The sequence below is a fragment of the Ursus americanus genome, chromosome 26, assembly GCF_024610735.1.
Source record: "Ursus americanus isolate L20-20 chromosome 26, mUrsAme1.1.p, whole genome shotgun sequence".
In the NCBI taxonomy this organism is placed as follows: domain Eukaryota; kingdom Metazoa; phylum Chordata; class Mammalia; order Carnivora; family Ursidae; genus Ursus; species Ursus americanus.
This window is the reverse complement of record NC_142152.1, coordinates 15,652,799-15,671,904: the sequence shown is the minus strand read 5'-3', so window position 1 is coordinate 15,671,904 and position 19,106 is coordinate 15,652,799. Positions and strand designations below refer to the sequence as shown.

The following is a 19,106-nucleotide window of genomic DNA, read 5'->3' as shown; positions in this document are numbered from 1 at the left end:
GAATTGAGGTATCAGGGACTGAACAGAGAACAGGAAGGACCAGACCTGGATCAGTGCAGGTCCCCAGGGACAGAAGGCCCGCAGAATGCGCCCAGTGTCGGCAAAGGAGAGAAATGGCTCTCTTGTCCCAGTGGTAGGACAGTGTTCCGAGGGAAGTGTGACCCCTGGGAAGGCTACAGGGTGCGGGAGTTGGAGGAGGCAGGGAAGGCCGGGCTGATAAGGCTCTGGGTTCTCTCCCCTCTGGGGCCACGACCAGAGAGACATCAGCACTAGTTGCATAACCCTTCTATTTGCCCAGAGCCACATTTTGTCCCGAAGCTTGCTGCCCTGGGAGGGGACTGAAGAAGGCACCTAGCACAGACTGGGCAGGGAAGGGAGTCAGCTGCGAGCAAGGGCTGTGCTGGGTTCCCCGGCCTTCCGCTGCCGCACAGGAGGATGGAGGCCCACAACGTGACGGCCCCGCTCAACTTCACCCTCCCACCCGACTTCGGCAAGCGCCCCACCGACAAGGCACTGAGCGTCATCCTGGTGTTCTTGCTGCTCGTTGTCATGCTCTCGCTGGGCTGCACCATGGAACTCAGCAAGATCAAGGCTCACTTCTGGAAGCCCAAGGGGCTGGCCATCGCCCTCATAGCGCAGTATGGCATCATGCCTCTCACGGCCTTCACGCTGGGCAAGGTGTTCCGGCTAAACAACATTGAGGCACTGGCCATCCTTGTCTGCGGCTGCTCCCCCGGCGGGACCCTGTCCAACGTCTTCAGTCTGGCCATGAAGGGGGACATGAACCTCAGGTAGGACTGGAGGCGAGGAGGGAGCCCCCTGGGGCTGGAAGATGTCACAGTCTAGGGAAAGATCTGGGTCAAAGTCAGGATAGGGAGTGAGTCAGGGCCAGGGGGATGCTGGGGCAGGGGGTGGCGGGCATTGCTGTCAAGAGCTTATACTGGGCTGGAGACCGGAGTTGGGGTACCTCTTGGTTTAAGCACCAAGTCAAAGGGGCCCAGCTGGTCCAGAGGCCTCCTGAAGACCCCCTTACTTCCAGAGGCATCTCAGATGGGCCACAAGAACTGATTAGAAGGAGCACTATTCAAACCCGGGAGGCCTCTGGGGAACTCTGCCCACTTACCTTGGTGGGCAAGGGAGTGCACATGGGTTCCAAACTCCTCCAGGGAAATCAAGGTAGCTTAGAACCAAAGAGCCCTTCCAATCCCTATAGAACAGGCAAGACTTTTCAAAGATTCTTCCAGCTATCCAGGCATATGGGATGGCTTCTCTTAACTTCCCCCATGGGCCCGTCAGACACAGGAACACAACCATGCAAAGACACAGCCAGGCAGATCCTAGAGTTTCCCGCGCCGGCCAGGCCATGCTGGGTGGCGGGCACCCCAGCAAACCAATACGGGTTAAACCTCTCGCCCAAAGCATCGCAGCAGAAATCAGGGCTCACTTCAGCAGGAGCTGGCTGAACACCTGTCCTTCCAAGCAGGTGGGCCTCTGATCTAGAATGCCTGCCAGATGAGGCCATTTCAGACTTGCTCCAGCCTCAACAGCCCCCTTGCTGGCTGAGGGAAAAGTCACCAGCAAAAGCCCTTGCCTCTCCGAGAGCCTCCGTCTCCAGCCTGCCGCCTCTGAGGTTCAGTCCCCGTGGAGACCCTATTCCACGCCAGGCAGGGCAGTGGGTTCAGACAGTCCAGCTGCTTGTCCTGGCCAGCACCTGCCAAACCTTACTAAGCACGCAGCCAAGGAAGGCGATGCAGAGTAAGGCCACCGCCCTTTAAATGAAAAACCAAGAGAGAGTGGGTCTTTACTGGGACCCACCTTCTGAGCTCTGGTCTCTCTACCCGTGTGACTTGGCCCTCACTGAGGTAGTTGATGGGAAGACAGGTACAAATTGGGGGTTTGGCTTGTACAGTCTCCCATGGGAACATGTTCAAAGTTCAACTACCCGTGAGGAAATCCTTCCCTCTATCTGAAATCCTTCCTCCGCAAAGCAAGCCCTCCGTCTTCCACCTGCCCTGTGAACAAGGCTCATTGCAGGCTCTGTGTCCTGAGAAACCCGGACTGTAGCTTAATTCAGTGTAGAAGGGGTGTTTGTGCGAGTGACCAGATGTCCCAGCCTCATCCGCCAGTGGGCGCTAGTGAGGGTCTGCAGCATGCCTGCGTCTGCGAGCTCCGAGGGCCCCACCAGCCCAGCCTCCAGCGGCTCAGGAACATGAGCCCTCATGCTCAGCTTCCTTGTCTGGGCCCCTGGGGACCCCCACTTCCCCCAAGACCCCACAAAGAAAATGCTGGGATGCCCACCTGCTGCATAAAGCCCGTTCCCACAGACAAACGTCCGCGCGCATCAAACCATGCGTCGGAGCCCAGCAGCAGAGCACGTATCCCATCGTCTGCCTTCACGGGCGCCAGACTCTCCATGACAGCTGGAGTTCATGGGCAACTCCTTACATGTGTTGTAATGAAATGATACCGACAATAAAACACAGCCAGGCACTGCAGCAAGCACTTCCCATGAAACCCTCTCGCAGCCTCCTGGGAGGAGGCGCTGGGCGGAGTCCCATTTTCAAGACGAGGAAACTGAGCCACAGAGAGGCTAATGCATTTGTCTGAGGTCTGGGAGGCTCCAAATCCCATCCTTTCACTCAGATCCCTTCAGGGCCAGGCATGAATATAAAGGAGCAAAGTGGCTGGAGGTGGCCTGCCAGCTGTGAGGCACGGGTCCCCCAAACAGGGCGATGCCACGTCTCTGGCGTGGGTGTTCTGTGGGTCTGTGGGAGCGTGGAGCCACCGCCGCCCGTTTCCTGCTCTTCAAGAGAGGATAGAATCTCCCTTTTACACGGAAGCTCCAAAGTTTTCAGTAATGGCAACTCATTAAAATTGTTTTAAAACCCTGTGCAAGCCAAACAGGACATGTGCGGGGCCGCTGGAGCTCAGAGGCTACCAGTCAGAGACCCTTCCATAAGCCAGACACCGCCAGACGGTTTCCCATGCAAAGTGGGGCCCAATCTCAGGACCCCGATTCCGCTTTAATGATGAGGAGCCGAAGTCCAGAGACTCGCCAGAGCTTTCCCGGAATCTGCGGGAAGCCTCTCCTGCCGGTATCGCTCCTCACCGCTGGAGTGAGTCTGGGGCTGGGCCATGGGGCAGGCAGGCACGGCAGCCCCTTCCTCGAGGGGGCCACCACACACAAGCTCCCGAGAATGCAGGTGACCCACAGGCAAGGGAACATGCCCTTAAAGTTGAAGCGAGCGTGCTATTCAGAGACAGGAGAGTGCCAGGGGGCCCTGAACGCCTCTGACCGCCTTTGCGGCCCCTCACGTTCAACCAGCCCGCAGGCCCCCCCACCCTGACCTAGGAAGCCTAACCAGGACCAGACAGGAGCCATTCCAGGGCTTTCACACTTCAGCGGAGGCCGTCGGGCCCCCACGCTCCCTCAGCCGCAGCCTCCAGGGCCTTTATTGACAAGGGCTCCAAACCTGTCCCTGCCACAGGGTGTACAGATGTCCAAAAGCCGGACGTGTGCAGTGCTGGGAGAAGCAGGAAGGAGAAGTAAAAAACCACATGTGCCCCTTTCCCTGTGGCCCTCCGCCCCCGCCCCGAGCGGCAGCCAGGTCCACGCTGTTCCTGTGGAACGGGCACCGATCTCAGAGCTAGAGTCTGGACAAGTCACCCCCCGCCCCCCGCCGTCCCTCTGACGACGGTCAGAGACACCAGCAAGTTAGGAGGTACCTGGAGGTCCTGGTTTCCATCCGCCTGAGTGTACCACGTCCCGAGAAAATTCCAGAACTTCTGACATGCCAAGCCAAAGTAAGCATGACTCCTTTGCTAGAGGGCATCAAAGCAAGCACACAAGTTGTGTGTGGCTTTTCTCCCGAGATCAATAGCTGGCACTGTAGCCCCCGTGTGTCATCCCCTCCCCAGTCAGGTGCCCCTCTACCCACCCCAAGGGAGGACAGACCCTTTTACACTATTACTACCTACTCGTATGCATCCATAAGCAAGATCCATTGTGGTACTTGCACATTCTCAAGTTTTATTTAAACGGCGCCATGCTGGCCAGATCACCTGACTACTGGCTCCTTTGGAGATACAGGCATGTGAGTAGAAGAGTTACTTCAGTGCATTTTGTTCACGGCTTGTGTCCTACGGGCAGACGTCTGTTCATGTGGATTTCATGTTCTGCTGCTCTGCAGTCTTGTGCCCGCGCCCCGTGCCCCCCTGTGACAGTGCATATAATCAAAGCAGGACGGCTAGGTCGTGCGGTTCACACCCCTGCAAATAAGTCTCCAGAGCAGTCATTGCACTTCACACTTTCCCCAACAGTGTATGAAGATCCTTCGTTTTCCTTGTTTTCATCCGTCCTCGGAATTGTCAGACTTTGTGATTTGCACCATCTGGTGAGAGTGAAATGGGTCACAGCGTTTTAAATGTGATTTCAAGGGAGTTTTAGCACCTTTTCATGGATTTGTTTCACCATTGGTTCTCTTCTAGAAATATGTCCTTTGCCGATTTTTCTATTGGACTGTTGTGTTTTTTCTCATTGACTTGTAGTTATTTGTTGTTTGTGTGTGTTGCGATGGTCTACTCAACAGTTTGGGGCTGGTCTTTATACTTTGAAGACGATGTCTTATAATACAGACTGCTTATTTTAATTCAGTCAAATTTACCTATATTTTCCCTTGACTGCTTTGGAAGGGTTCCTTTAAGAAATCATTGAGTATGCTCAAGGTCATGAAGATATTTCCCTACATTTTCTTTGAAAAGTTTTAAAGTTATGCTTTTCACATGGAGATTTTCAATCAACCTAATCTTATTTTTATGTATAGTGCAATCTAATTTTATCTTTTCCAAGTGGATAGAGAGAATTCCCAGAACCACTGAGTGAATTTTTCTCCAGTAATTTGTAATGCCATCTCTCACATGGATAAAATTCACCAACATGCATGGGTTTGTATCTGGGAATCTCTCTTCTATCGGTCTGTGTGGTTACCTTGCACTACATTTTCTTAATTACCATGACTTTTAAGTCTTGATATCTGAAAGGTAAGTCTTCACATCCAGTTCCTCTTGAAAATTATGTTAGCTATGGGGCGCCTAGGTGGCCCAGTCAAGTAAGCGTCCAACTCTTGGTTTCGGCTCAGGTCTTGATCTCAGGGTTCTGGGATGGAGTTCTGCGTCAGGCTCCTCACTGAGTGTGGAGCCTGCTTGTCCCTCTCCCTCTGCTCCTCCCCATGCTCTCTCTGTCTCTCAAATAAATAAATTAAAAATCATTAAAAAAAAAAAGAAAATTACATTAGCTATTCTTCATTCTTAACTCTTCATTTGATTTTGGGGATTAGGTCTCAAGTCTACAAAAAATATTTCTGGAATTTTGATTAATAGATTAAAAATTTAGAGGCTTCCCATCCATGAAAATGATATAGCTTTTCTTTTTGGGGATAGGACTTTATTTTATATCTTTCTATGGAGTTTTATAATTTTTTCTGTAAAGGTCCTGCATGTCTGTTAGATTTATTTCTAAATACTTCATAGATTTTGTGACTATTATAAATGGCATTTCTTTTTTTTTTTAATTGCAGTATAGTTGACAATATTATTTTTAGGTGTATATCATAGTGATTCGACAATTATATACACGACAAAATGCTCACCACCAGTAAGTGTACATCTGCTAAATGTTATCTCTTCTTAAAAATCCACCTCCTGCCATGTGGTGGAGTGGGGTGGGGAGAAAAAAACCTATGTCCCAATTATTTTCCTAGAGTATCAGGACACAACTTATTTTTTAATATTGCTGATGCATTCAAAAACTCATGGATTCTCTTACTTTCTCATTATAGTGGAAATTCACTTGTATTTCCTTTGTGGACAGTCCAATCATTGGCATGTAATGAAAGTTTAATTTCTTTTTTTTTCCCATCCCTATACAGTTTCTATTTATTGTTTTGCTGTGCTAGCAAAGACATACACACACACACACACACGTGATTTACAATAGAGGTGATGGTAACAGGTATCCTTGCTTTATTTTTCTTCTTGGAGGAAACTTTCTAATTTTTCACTGTAACGTTTACTATTTGGTGTAGATTTTTGATAGATACCCTTTTCAGGTTAGGGAATTCTATTCTGGGGGCACCTGGGTGGGGCAGTCATTAAGCATCTGCCTTCGGCTCAGGGTGTGATCCCAGGGTCCTGGGATCGAGTCCCACATCGGGCTCCTCTGCTGGGAGCCTGCTTCTTCCTCTCCCACTGCCCCTGCTTGTGTTCCCTCTCTCGCTGGCTGTCTCTCTCTGTCAAATAAATAAATAAAATCTTTAAAAAAAGAAAAAAAAGGGGCGCCTGGGTGGCACAGCGGTTAAGCGTCTGCCTTCGGCTCAGGGCGTGATCCCGGCGTTATGGGATCGAGCCCCACATCAGGCTCTTCCGCTATGAGCCTGCTTCTTCCTCTCCCACTCCCCCTGCTTGTGTTCCCTCTCTCGCTGGCTGTCTCTATCCTGTTGAATAAATAAATAAAATCTTTAAAATTAAAAAAAAAAAGGAATTCCATTCCGTTGCTAGTGTGCTAATTTTTTTAATGCATGAACACTGAATTTTGTTGAATGACAATTTTCTTAGCTATGAAAGGATCATAACCATTTTTTCTTTAATGTGATAATACAGTGATATATGTCAGTAGGTTGTCTAATGTTAACCCATTTTCACTTTGCTGGGATAAACTCATCTTATTCTAAATGTTATTTTGTAAAGGCATTGTTAGATTCATTTGCTAATATTTTTTTTTAAGATTTTATTTATTTATTTGACAGAGAGAGAGGCAGCAAGAGCAGGAACACAAGCAGGGGGAGTGGGAGAGGGAGAAACAGGCTTCCCACTGAGCAGGGAGCCCGATGCGGAGCTTGATCCCAGAACGCTGGGATCATGACCTGAGCCGAAGGCAGATGCTTAACAACTGAGCCACCCAGGCGCCCCATTTGCTAATATTCTATTTATGATGTTTTCTTCTTTGTTCATGGGTGAGAATGGCCCCTAACTTTCCTTCTTCATAATGTCCTTTTGCAGCTTTGATTCTAAAATTATACTATTCCAGAGGGGAGGGGGGTTGGGGGTTGGGGTTACTGGGTGAGGGACATTAAGGAGGGCACGTGATAATGAGCACTGGATGTTATATAAGACTGATGCATCACTGACCTCTACCTCTGAAACAAATAATACATTATATGTTAATTAATTGAATTTAAATTTTAAAAATCAACCTTAAAAAATAAATAAAATTATACTATTCACATATAATAAATTGGGGCATGTTTCCCCTTTTTGTATTCTCTATACAATATTGAGACTATCTATACTTTGAATGTCTAATTGAACTCTGCTGTAAAACTATATACATCATGTAGGGAGGATACATTTTCACTACTTCATGTCCTCAGTGATTCTAAGTTGATTCAGGTTTTCAGCTTCATTCTGAGCTCGTTTCTATAGATTATATTTCCCAGGAAATTGTCCATTCAATCCAAGTTAAAAAATGAAAATACAAAACTGGCCTCGTTTTTTTTCTATAACTCCCTAAAATCTTTAATGTGTCTTTAATTATGTACCCTTTTTCATTCCCAATATAATCAATTTGTGCCTTCTTTTTCCTTAGTCATCCCAGAGGTGTCTTTTCTTGGACTTGGCAAAACAACAAAACAAAACAAAACAAAACAATAAACTGCTCTTGGTTTAATTGATCCTCTCGATTTATATACATTTTTATTCTCTCAACTTTAATATTTTCTCCCTATTTTCATTGAATTTCCTTTGTTTCTAATTTTCTAAGATACTTAGTTCATTTTTAGTCTTCCGTTTTTCCTTTTTTAAAAGATTTTATTTATTTATTTGTCAGAGAGAGAAGGAGCGAGCACAAGCAGGGGGAGTGGCAGGCAGAGGGAGAAGTAGGCTCCCCGCTGAGCAAGGAATGGGGGGGGGGCTCCATCCCAGGATGCTGGGATCATGACCTGACCTGAAAGCAGACACTTAACCGACTGAGCCACCCAGGCATCCCAAGTCATCTGCTTTTCCTATGTAAATATTTGAGGCTATACAAATTTTCCTCTAACAATTATTTTAGCTGCTCCCCAGATTTAATTATTTTTTTCCAGATATAATTCACACACCATAAATTTCACCCTTTTAAAGTGTATAATTCAACAGTTTTCAGTATTATTTACAGGGTTGTACAACTATCACCACTAATTCCAGAACATTTTAATCATCCCAAAAAGAAACCAGTTAGCAGTCACTACACATTTGTCTCTCACCCAAGCCCCTGGCAACCACTCGTCTATTTCATGTCTCCGTAGACTTTATACCAGTGGAATCATATATGTGCCCTTTATGTCTCTTCTTTCACGTAGCATATTGTCTTCAAGGTTCGCCCATGTGTTACCATGTGCTGGTACTTAAAACATTGCTTTCTGTGGCTGAATAATATTTAGTTGTATGGATACACCATAGGTTACTTAACCATTCACCAGTTGATATTTTTATTGTTTTCCACATCTTGGCTATTATAACTGCTGCTGCCCTGAACATTAGCATACAAGTGTTTATGTCAACATACATGTTCAAATCTCTTGATTATGTATCTAGAATTGCTAAGTCTTACGGTTACTGTCCCATCAACAACAGGAAGATTCCTATTTCTCCACATCCTCTCCAAGACTTATTATCCATCACTTTTATTGTAGCCATACTAGTGAGTATGGTGATCTCATTGTGGCTTTGATTGGCCTTTCTCTAATGCCTAATGATGTCGAGTATCTTTTCTTATGCTTATGGGCCACTGGTGTATCTTTTTGGATCATGTCCTTTGAAGCACAAACGTTTTTAATTCTGATGAAATCAAATTTATTTTGTGTGTGTATGTGTGCTCTCAATGTCACTTCTAAGAAACTATTGTGCGATCCAAGGTCATCTCCCATGTGTTTTAAAACATGCGTTGCATTATTATTCTGTCCCAAATATTTTTTTCCATTGTGATTTTATATTTGACACATGCAATTATTACTTTATTTTTTCAGTAGTTCTTTTAGCATTGATTTCTTGGTTTCAACTCTCCTCTTTTCACAAGTATAGACCTCAGTTCTGGGTCCCTTCCTTTATCATGAAAACTTAAGTCTCCAGATTACCAAGACTAACTCTCCACCCCCTACCCACTCCACACAGTGCGGCTCCGGCATGAGCTCACCCACCAACTCCTTTGCATTCTGTTGCTGGCACCTGGGAACCTCCCTAGCTTTCCTACAAGCTCAAATATGTTTAGGTGTTTTAGATATTCATGGAAGAAGGATTTTCCCATTATTTAGTTCACACTATTCTTTGAGGGTGTCTCTGCACCTCCGACATCTACTTATTCCTAGTGATACCTCTATCTGTTGCTGTCCTTGATGGCTAGACTCTGCACCCTTTGACCTAGGCCATGCTTGATGTTCACTGAAGCTATATTTCACCTCTATGGAAATACCAAAGAAGCGCAGATAGGTAATAGGGCTGTGGGGAGGAGAGACACACACTTAGTGGGGCTTTCCTGGGGTATTGCCAAGCCCTCATGCCCAACCTTCCCACAAGAGTGGACGCCAGAGTCATATATTGTCACATGAATATCCACAAATCCAACAATGTTCCCTAGCTGCTTCATTCTTGCAGTCAGCCTTTCCGGAAGGCCTCTCCCTATACAGGACTAACTTGTACTGGAGTCTAAATGGAAATGGTAATAGTACAATTAGGATACAGATTCGAGCTAAGAAGCTATATTATTCGGGGTCTGGGACACACACTGTATTTATCGTAAATAACGTAAAGATAAACCAGAAAGTAAAGAACGTGAGAATCTCAACCTATAGCCTGTATCTCCCAAGCCTACTGGAAAAAAGAAATTAGTGTATGTAAGCTGCTTAGCACAGTGCCTGGCACATAGTGGGTACTCAATAGAATGGTCCATGTTAATGGGCTCTCTCTGTACTCTTCCTGCTTCTCCCATTCAGCATCGTGATGACCACCTGCTCCACCTTCTTTGCCCTGGGCATGATGCCCCTCCTCCTGTATGTCTACTCCAGGGGGATCTATGATGGGGATCTGAAGGACAAGGTACCCTACAAAGGCATTGTGATATCACTAATCCTGGTTCTCATTCCCTGCACCATTGGGATCTTCCTCAAAGCCAAGCGGCCACAATACGTACGCTATGTCAACAAGGTAAGAACCTGGGACCTGTGCAGGGAGCACCACCACTTTCATCTCAGTGTACTGCTTGAGGACAGTCATTGAGCTTTTCTGTGTGAGTTTCCTTATTAGAAAGAGAAAAGGGGGGCGCCTGGGTGGCTCAGTCGTTAAGCGTCTGCCTTCGGCTCAGGGTGTGATCCCAGGGTCCTGGGATCGAGCCCCGCATCGGGCTCCCAGCAGCTTCTTCCTCTCCCGCTCCCCCTGCTTGTGTTCCCTCTCTCACTGGCTGTCTCTCTGTCAAATAAATAAATAAAATCTTTAAAAAAAAAAAGAAAAAGTAAAAGTAAAGGGTCTACTATTGGTACACCTACTTCATGAGATTGTAATGGACATGAGAATACTTTTGAAAAGTTAGGAGAAAAAAGTAAAATACCACACACAAGTATATGATCATTATTTTCATAATAAAAAACTTACGTACCTACTAGATGCTGAGTTTTATGCTATACTCTGAGGTTTCGTTGTCATCAATGAGCCTGATATTAGCAGAAAGTGAAGTAACACATGAGAAGTAAGATCAAATACAGTGTATAATTAGGTACTGGCTGAATGCAAGACGATGGGGCTAGTGAGGGTGGACCATGAAGAAAGGGTAGATTTGGGTCAGCCTCGGGGGGAAGCCTGAATAGAGGAACTTGGCGGGAACGAGGGCAAACTTGGCTGATGTTAGGAGAAGCCAGAGAACAGGGGAAGAGGTAGTGTACGCACTCCCAGCATTTCAGGTGTGGGAGGGAGGGGAGAGAGTAGGGCCCCAGGGGCCTTAGAGGGGCACTGTGGCCACACACAGGACATCACGCCACTGCCTTGCCCTCAGAAGAATCGTAGACTCTTGCGAGTGCTGCGATGGACCCTCAACCCACTATGTAACTCTGGCACTCAGTCCTCGTCAGTCTCCGCCTCCTGCTCACTGCTCATCCCCCAGGGCCGGGCTCCGGGGCTCCGGGGCTCCATGCTCGTCCTCAGGAAGGACCCTGCCTCGGGTGAACCTACAGGGCCTGCTGCTTGGAAGCTCAAGGCTTGGCAACAGCTTTGGGCCTGAGACAAAGGAGTTGCAAGTTGTCAGGCCTTTTCAATTTTCGCACTACCATCATGCAGGGTAGGTTTGCCCTTGTCCTGGCCCAGTCCTAATACAGTGGCTACAGCTCTCTTTCCCACCCCGTTGGAAGACCTGGAAAAGTCATTCCTCCTCCTGTCCATGTTCAATCACCCCGCTTCAGCTCTGGATGGCATTACCCATTCTCTCCACTCTTGCTTCTCAGAGATCTTTTATTGATTATGGCCCCCAAGTCCCCCAGCCTCCCCCACCTCTGCTCTCATTTCTTAAGTCTCTGTATCGGTTGGTTCTTCACCATCATTACTGATACGGGTTCACCTCTCTCCTATCTTTAAAAACAAAAACAGAAAAGGGGCGCCTGGGTGGCACGGTGGTTGAGCGTCTGCCTTCGGCTCAGGGCGTGATCCCGGCGTTCTGGGATCGAGCCCCACGTCAGGCTCTTCCGCTATGAGCCTGCTTCTTCCTCTCCCACTCCCCCTGCTTGTGTTCCCTCTCTCGCTGGCTGTCTCTATTTCTGTTGAATAAATAAAATCTTTAAAAACAAACAAAAACAAACAAAAAACAAAACAAAACAAAACAACCCCTACTGGACTCCAACACCTACCTTTCCTCCCCTACGCACGCTTCAGGAAACATCCCTCCCCTGCACCTGCTTCCCCCCACACCTTCCACTCCCACCACACCCACCAGGGCTGCTCCCACAAGTGACAGGCCCTCAACAATTAGTCTCAGCTACTTCAATCCCTCTCTTCTCTCCTTGGTCTCCCATCCATCAGCAAGATGAATACCTGTCCTTTCTTTGCCAAATCCAACAGCTATTTCTCAGTTCATCCTTAACTTTTTAGCAACCTTTGGTCACACCTTGCAGTCTAGAGATTTCACCTACTGGAAAAGACAGCTCAGGAAAGATTCTCTTCAACCCTGTTGAAAATGCCCCTACCAGGTACTGTTAACAAACTCTTGTGCCACCAGACTGAGGAACAGACTTTTGGATCATCTAAAGAAAGCATCAAACCCTGATGGGACCTGCACACCAAAATCGTGACCTAAAAATGATGTTTTCCAGGAAATGAAACAGATGACACTTGAAGGAGACAGCTTTCCCAAGATAACGAGATTAGGCCTGTATTCCTTTTCTCAATGTTTCCTCTTAACCTTTTCTCCTTTTCTCAGACCCAATCTATTGTAAAAGTGGGGAAATTTTCTAACTATTGGATATCACCAGAAATTTGCAATCTGTTCATGAGGTCAGAGATCCCTTACCTGTAACCAACTTCTCTTATCCCAAATTATAAGTGCAAAACCTATCAGGTTAGGCTCTTGTGGCCAGGTGTTCTCGTACCTTGTTTCAACCTTTCTCCAACCATAACCATCAATCCTTTGACCTATTGTTTTGTTTTGTTTTGTCAGAGTGAGAGAGCACGAGTAGGGGGAGCGGCGGGCAGAGAGAGAAGCAGATTCTGCACTGAGCAGGGAGCCCGATGCGGGACTCAATCCCAGGACCCTGGGATCATGACCCAAGCTGAAGGCAGATACTCAACCGAGCACCCAGGCGTCCCAATCCTTTGACCGCTTTAGCTGGATGCCTTTAGGTTTGGGATCCTAGTTTAGGACGATTACACAAACTCATTATTCTGCTATATAATCATTTTTAAATTTCATACTTACTGCCTGTCAGATCTCTACAGACGTGACACACCAACAGGCAGATGTTAGCTTAAAGACTTCAAGATGATCTCCAACGCTTACAATCTTGGCAAGATAGAGACCTCAGATGGGAAATGCATAAGAGCTCTCCCTCCTCCAATGTTACTCCAATGTAGCCTCAACAGTTTCCAACCTATGCACTTTCCAACATGGGACATGACAATCAGGACAAGTCCTTCCTGGCACTGAGGGACAATGCCACTTTAGCAGATGCGAACACTAAATATAAAAAACCTGACTCTTGATCAGCAATGCTTTTGAAGACCTTGATCGAAAGGGGGAAATGTGAAAATAAAGACCTCATTTAAAATGGAATCCAGGCCTGGAGAGCTCTCCCGCACTACCAATGGCCAAAAACAGCATGCCTTGCATTACCCAAAGAAAGCTTACTATACATACCCCAGCAGGAGAATGATTTCTCCTTGCCCAGCAACAGCCCTGCCAATGAGGACTCCGAGAAACAGCCCCTCCCCGCTTCTTCTCTCTTAAAAGCCTAGTCGCCTGTTCTCAGCACCTTCCTGTGGTTCATCATAGCTTGCTTGTCCCAAATTGCACTCCCTCTTTCCAAACTCATTTTGCTGGTAAATATCTGGCTCTCTTGTTAACAGTCAACAGTAACAACATCAAGTCTCTGTCATCCAAGCAGCTTCCTAGCTACCCGTAAGAATTTCAAAAGATCGAAGTTTTTGCTCTCCCTTCCTCTTCAAATACCAATTTTTATTAAAGTATTTTCCACCTTTGATACCCACCCCTGCTTCCTCAGACCCTGCTCCTCCCTATCCCCCACCACCCTAATTTTTTCTTCCTGTCCTCATTTACAGGGAGGGATGGTCATCATGCTTTTGTTAAGTGTGGCCATCGTAGCACTCTCTGTCACTAATGTGGGCCAGAGTATCATGTTTGTCATGACACCACACTTGCTGGCCACCTCCTCCCTGATGCCTTTCGTCGGCTTCCTGCTGGGCTACATCCTCTCCAGCCTCTTCCGCCTCAATGGACGGTAGGTATTATTATTTTTTTTAATAATATTTTTCTATGTTAGTCACCATACAGTACATCCCTAGTTTTTGTTATAAAGTTCCATGATTCATTACTTGCATATAACACACAGTGCACCATGCAATACGTGCCCTCCTTAATACCCATCACCCGCCTATCCCATTCCCCCACTCCCCTCCCCTCTGAAGCCCTGTTTGTTTCCCAGAGTCCATAGTCTCTCATGGTTCATTCCCCCTTGTTTTAGCACCCCCCCTTCCTTCTTTCCATTCTTCTACCGATCTTCGTAGTTCTTATGTTCCATAAATGAGTGAAACCATATAATTGTTTTTCTCTGCTTGACTTATTTCACTTAGCATTATCTCCTCCAGTCCCGTCCATGTTGCAGCAAATTTTGAGAAATCGTTCTTTCTGATGGCTGAGTAATATTCCGTTGTATATATGGACCACATCTTCTTAATCCAGTCATCTGTTGAAGGGCATCTCGGCTCCTTCCACGATTTAGCTATTGTGGACAATGCTGCTATGAACATAGGTATTATTTTAAATCTCAATGTCCCATGGGCCTCATTCTTATCCTGGTCTCTCAGGAAAAGGATAAGATCCCAAAAACCCAGGGGGAGTCATCTTCCTGGCAGTATGTACAAATCCATCAACTGAACAAGGAACTTTGGACTGTGAGAAACATTGGTGTAAGCTACTAAATGGTTTAGGAACAAAAGCATCTGATAACCCAAAGAGCAACAGCTCGTAACAAAGTGCTCCCTCCTGAGCCTAGATTCCATCTCCTGCTGCAATCTGGTAGCTAGACTCTGGAGGAGCTCCAAGTCATCATGGTATGTGTTGACAATCATCTTCCTCCTTGCCTGCTGACGCTTTAGTCTTGACAAGGACACCACTGGGTGACAGCTCTAAGTGGCACTAAGAGTTGAACTGGCTGTGGACCTCTGCTGTACTTCAATTCACAAACTCAGGGGCTCTTTTCAGAGACAGTCAGCCTGACAGTCTGGTATGGGAAAATCAGACACACTGTCTACATAGTGCAGTACATGTCAGGAACTTTGCCTCTTTTCAGCCAGATGAATACTTATATGCAGAAGTCTAAACATTAGTAGCACTCGAGTACCCTCCCTCGGCCCCCCAAACTGAATTGCTTTAAGAATACAACTTAAAAAGTTATCCATTTTAAGAACCACACTAATAAAGTACTGGATGTAGCATGTGGTTACATAGTAGAGTTAAAAGGCTGTCATTGATCGCCAAGTGTCAATTTTCAGTGACAAATGGCCACACAATCAAGGGCCATCAGAATAGCTAGTTCCCCCATAAAAAATGTGAGACAGCTTTCAGAATTTTAGTGACTATTTTAAAACACTGTAACAACTCAATTAAATGTGTATTCATTAAATGTAAACATCCCATTCTTTAGTCCACAGGACAAGAGCAAAACTGGGAGTATGTTCCAAAGATAGGTATTGGGGATGAATGAAGTTTTTTTAAAAAAAAGACTTGTGAGTGAGCAAGCATGGGGTGTAGGGACAGAGGGAGAGGATCTCAAGCAGACTCCCCACTGAACGAAGGGCCCCACCTGGGGCTCTCACAACCCTGAGATCATGACCTCAGCCATAACCAAGAGTCAGATGCTCAACTGACTGACCACCCAGGCACCCCAAGTTTGCTTCTTAATCATTATGACTTCAGAATTGAAAATCTTCAAACCAGAAACTAGGGAACGGGACGATGTCCCTAGGAATTTCAGACAATCTGCTACTTTATGTTCACACTGCAACTGCCCCATATGTAAACAATAGAACCCAATGAATGATACCGGCTCACACTTTCAACTCTCATCAGCCAGACCTCTCTCCAAATTTTAATTTGGTAATCCTGCAGCAGCGAAAGGTAGATCTCTACGCTACTCAAACTCTTTCATGAAAACTCCCTGCCACGAACCTGTTAGTCACCACACTTCCACCTTGAATGGGTCTTTCTTAGGTAATGTGGGGAGGGCGATGAAGTGAATTCACACCCTTATGTCCCTTCTGAGGGATACAAAAGGGTGTTTGGGTTTTTTAACCTACACAGGTGCAGCCGCACTGTCAGCATGGAAACTGGATGCCAAAATGTTCAACTTTGTTCCACCATTCTCAATGTGACATTCCCCCCTGAAGACATTGGACCCCTTTTCTTCTTCCCTCTCCTCTACATGATTTTCCAGCTTGGAGAAGGGATTCTTCTCATCTTCATCTTTCGGTGTTACAAGAAAATCAAGCCTTCCAAGGGTAAGTATTCACTCTCCTTTGTGTTCTCCCCTATTGGACCTGATCCTTGCCAGCAAACAGATCTCTGGCAGGGACCTTTTGGATGGGGCGTCAACTCTTATCAAGTCACTAGAAACCAGGTAGCACTAAAAGTAGGAATGGACTTGAAAGAACCAGGGCTATTTCCATGAACTGCACTCCAGCGGTGTCCTAGCTGGAACAATCAGCTGTGGACAGACTTTAACCAGGGAGACCACGGAAGACTCAGAATGAAGAAAAAGGGGGCGCCTGGGTGGCACAGCGGTTAAGCGTCTGCCTTTGGCTCAGGGCGTGATCCCGGCGTTGCGGGATCGAGCCCCACGTCAGGCTCCTCTGCTGTGAGCCTGCTTCTTCCTCTCCCACTCCCCCTGCTTGTGTTCCCTCTCTCGCTGGCTGTCTCTATCTCTGTCAAATAAGTGAATAAAATCTTTAAAAAAAAAAAAAAAAAGAATGAAGAAAAAGGGCAGAATTGTCTTGGGTATTAAAACAGCTGTGAAGTAGTAGTTGTGTGAAGGGCTCCTATCCACAATCTAGAAAATTCCATTTTCTTTAGGACTAGGTTCTCCTGTCCAAGAGCCAGATTAGACCCCAGCACCACTGGCACTCTTTTACGAAAGAAAACATTAAAGCAGTGTAGCCTAATAGGCCAAGAGCCGAAAGACTCCAACTCTGGTTACCCAATACACAAAACTTAAGTGTAAACTTACTAAACAGTATCACAGTAATCTAGTTTAATATAATTGATAGCTTAGTCTGATCACTGTTGAATTACTTTCTAAACAATAGCACAGCATCTCTTTTCTAAGATGCTCAGAGTATTTTTTTATTCACATTGAACTGTACCGATCCTCAAGGAAACCCCCTAAGGCCCCTCCTCTAGGTGGACTTTAACCACAAATGTCATTTTTTCAAATCAGGAAACCTTCCTTTGGATGATATTTCAGTTACTTTTTAATTCTAAAGATCAGTATAACCACTCAAATCCTTCAACTGGATCTTATTTCCCATGAGGGGCTCCTTCAAGATGTTTTCTTGACCCCAGGGATTGACTCAAACCCTAGGAGACAACCTTCCCTGGTGGAATCATTACCTCATGATAGCAAATGTGCATTCACAATTAACAAGATATTTTATCAAGCAGCCCAAAAGAAACAAGTAGCTGACCATACTTCAGAACTTTCTAGGTGTTGGTTTAACACAACAGCGGAAGGGGGCCTGGGTAGCTCAGCTGGTTAAGTATCCAACTCTTGATTTTGGCTCAAGACATGATCTCAGCATCATGACATCAAGCCCGAGTCAGGCTCCGTGCTCAGCAGATTCTCCCCCACTGTTCACAAGCACACGCTCTAAAATAAATCTTAGGTGACACCTGGATGGCTCAGTCGGTTAAGCATCTGCCTTTCACTCAGGTCATGATCCCCTGGGATCGAGTCCTGCACAGGGCTCCTTGTTCAGCAGGGAACCTGCTTCTCCCTCTGCCTGCCACTCCACCTGCTCGTGTGTCCACTCTCTCCACTCCGCCCCCCGACAATCTTTAAGATAAATCTTAAACAAACCAACCCCACAGTGGAGTTATGGAAAAGAATCTAGTCTGATGCTTACCTGAAAGTAACTCAAATTTGTTGCCCATGAAGTCTTTAGTCTCCACTATCCTGCAAAAGTAGTGTGAGGTGAAAGTTTCTGAACCAACCAACCAGGTTCCCAAGTTTGCAGAGCTACGGTGCACCTCAGATGGCCTTCCTGGAGCGAAGGCACCACAAGGACTGACGCGCAGCTGTGCTCACGGTGCAGACCTTTTGTGTTTCCGAGTCCCGTACCCTTCTACACAAATGGGGACAAGATAGATGAACCCTGACTCCTATGATCACAACTCACCACCTCCATACAGGCAGGAAAAGAGGTGACTAAATACGAGGGGCATGGAGACTCCACTTAGAAGACCCCCTAAAGCTTGCTTTCTCCCCGAATGCAAGTCAACCCTGCTGAACACGTAACTTTCCCACTGTATTGCCTGTACCAAGAAGTTGGAGAGGAAGTGATTAAGAGTCAGTAAATATGGACTTAGTAGTAGTAATACCATTAGGGATATTGAAGGGAAAACAAATCCTTCCCCCAAAATTTAAGTCATGCTTAACACCTAGGATGTGCGGTCTTTGAACGAGCTTTGTATTAACTACAGTTGCTCTCCTCCTCCACCCCTGACCCTTTTCAACTTTCCAGATAAAACAAAAATGACCTACACAGCTGCTGCAATTGAAGAAACCATTCCAGGAACTGTAGGAAATGGCACCCATAAAGTGGAGGAGTGCTCCCCCTGCACAGCCTAGCCTTCCCCCAGGGGCCTGGATTCTGGTCAAAGGGCAATTCAGTGTGATCAACTACAGAGAGCAGAAGATGAAAGGAACACCAGAGACAGGAGTCTTTCTCCAGCATTGCCAGCAGGAACTATCAGAACTGACAAGCCTTGCCTGGACGGAGGACAGACAGGGAGTCTACCTGAAGAGCCCCACCTATCCCCAACATCGACTGATAGTTGTTTAGAAAATAAAGACTTGTTCAAGGACAGCCCTATGAAAAACAAACACCAAAACTGCCTTTTGTCCCCAAATTTCCAGAACGGTGCTCCATAAGCATGTAAGAGGCACTCAACTTCTGAACTAGCCAATAAAGGCTTTTACCCTAAAATCAAATATCCAAATCCTATTCCAACCTTTACGACAGAAAAGGGGAAATGAAAAGGGGAAATAAATGCTCAGAATGCTGCCAGATTTTAAACTTCCCAAGTCCTT

The 19,106-nt window shown here is 46.3% G+C and overlaps 1 protein-coding gene across 1 annotated transcript; it reads left to right on the top strand.

The window, feature by feature from the left end:
- Positions 1 to 309: 309 nt before the first annotated feature.
- SLC10A1 (solute carrier family 10 member 1) lies at positions 310 to 18,773 on the top strand. The gene is made up of 5 exons (XM_045807932.2): positions 310 to 791; positions 10,023 to 10,233; positions 13,843 to 14,021; positions 16,103 to 16,299; positions 18,538 to 18,773. Exons 1-5 carry the CDS (start codon positions 436 to 438, stop codon positions 18,642 to 18,644), a joined length of 1,050 nt encoding a protein of 349 aa, XP_045663888.1. The 5' UTR covers positions 310 to 435; the 3' UTR covers positions 18,645 to 18,773.
- Positions 18,774 to 19,106: the final 333 nt, after the last annotated feature.

Bases quoted from the DNA above. Each gene is read 5' to 3' on its own strand.
- SLC10A1 (XM_045807932.2), top strand. From the start codon at position 436: ATGGAGGCCCACAACGTGACGGCCCCGCTCAACTTCACCCTCCCACCC. The intron at 792-10,022 runs GTAGGACTGGAG...TCTCCCATTCAG, and splicing joins AAGGGGGACATGAACCTCAG to CATCGTGATGACCACCTGCT. The intron at 14,022-16,102 runs GTAGGTATTATT...TAACCTACACAG, and splicing joins CTCTTCCGCCTCAATGGACG to GTGCAGCCGCACTGTCAGCA.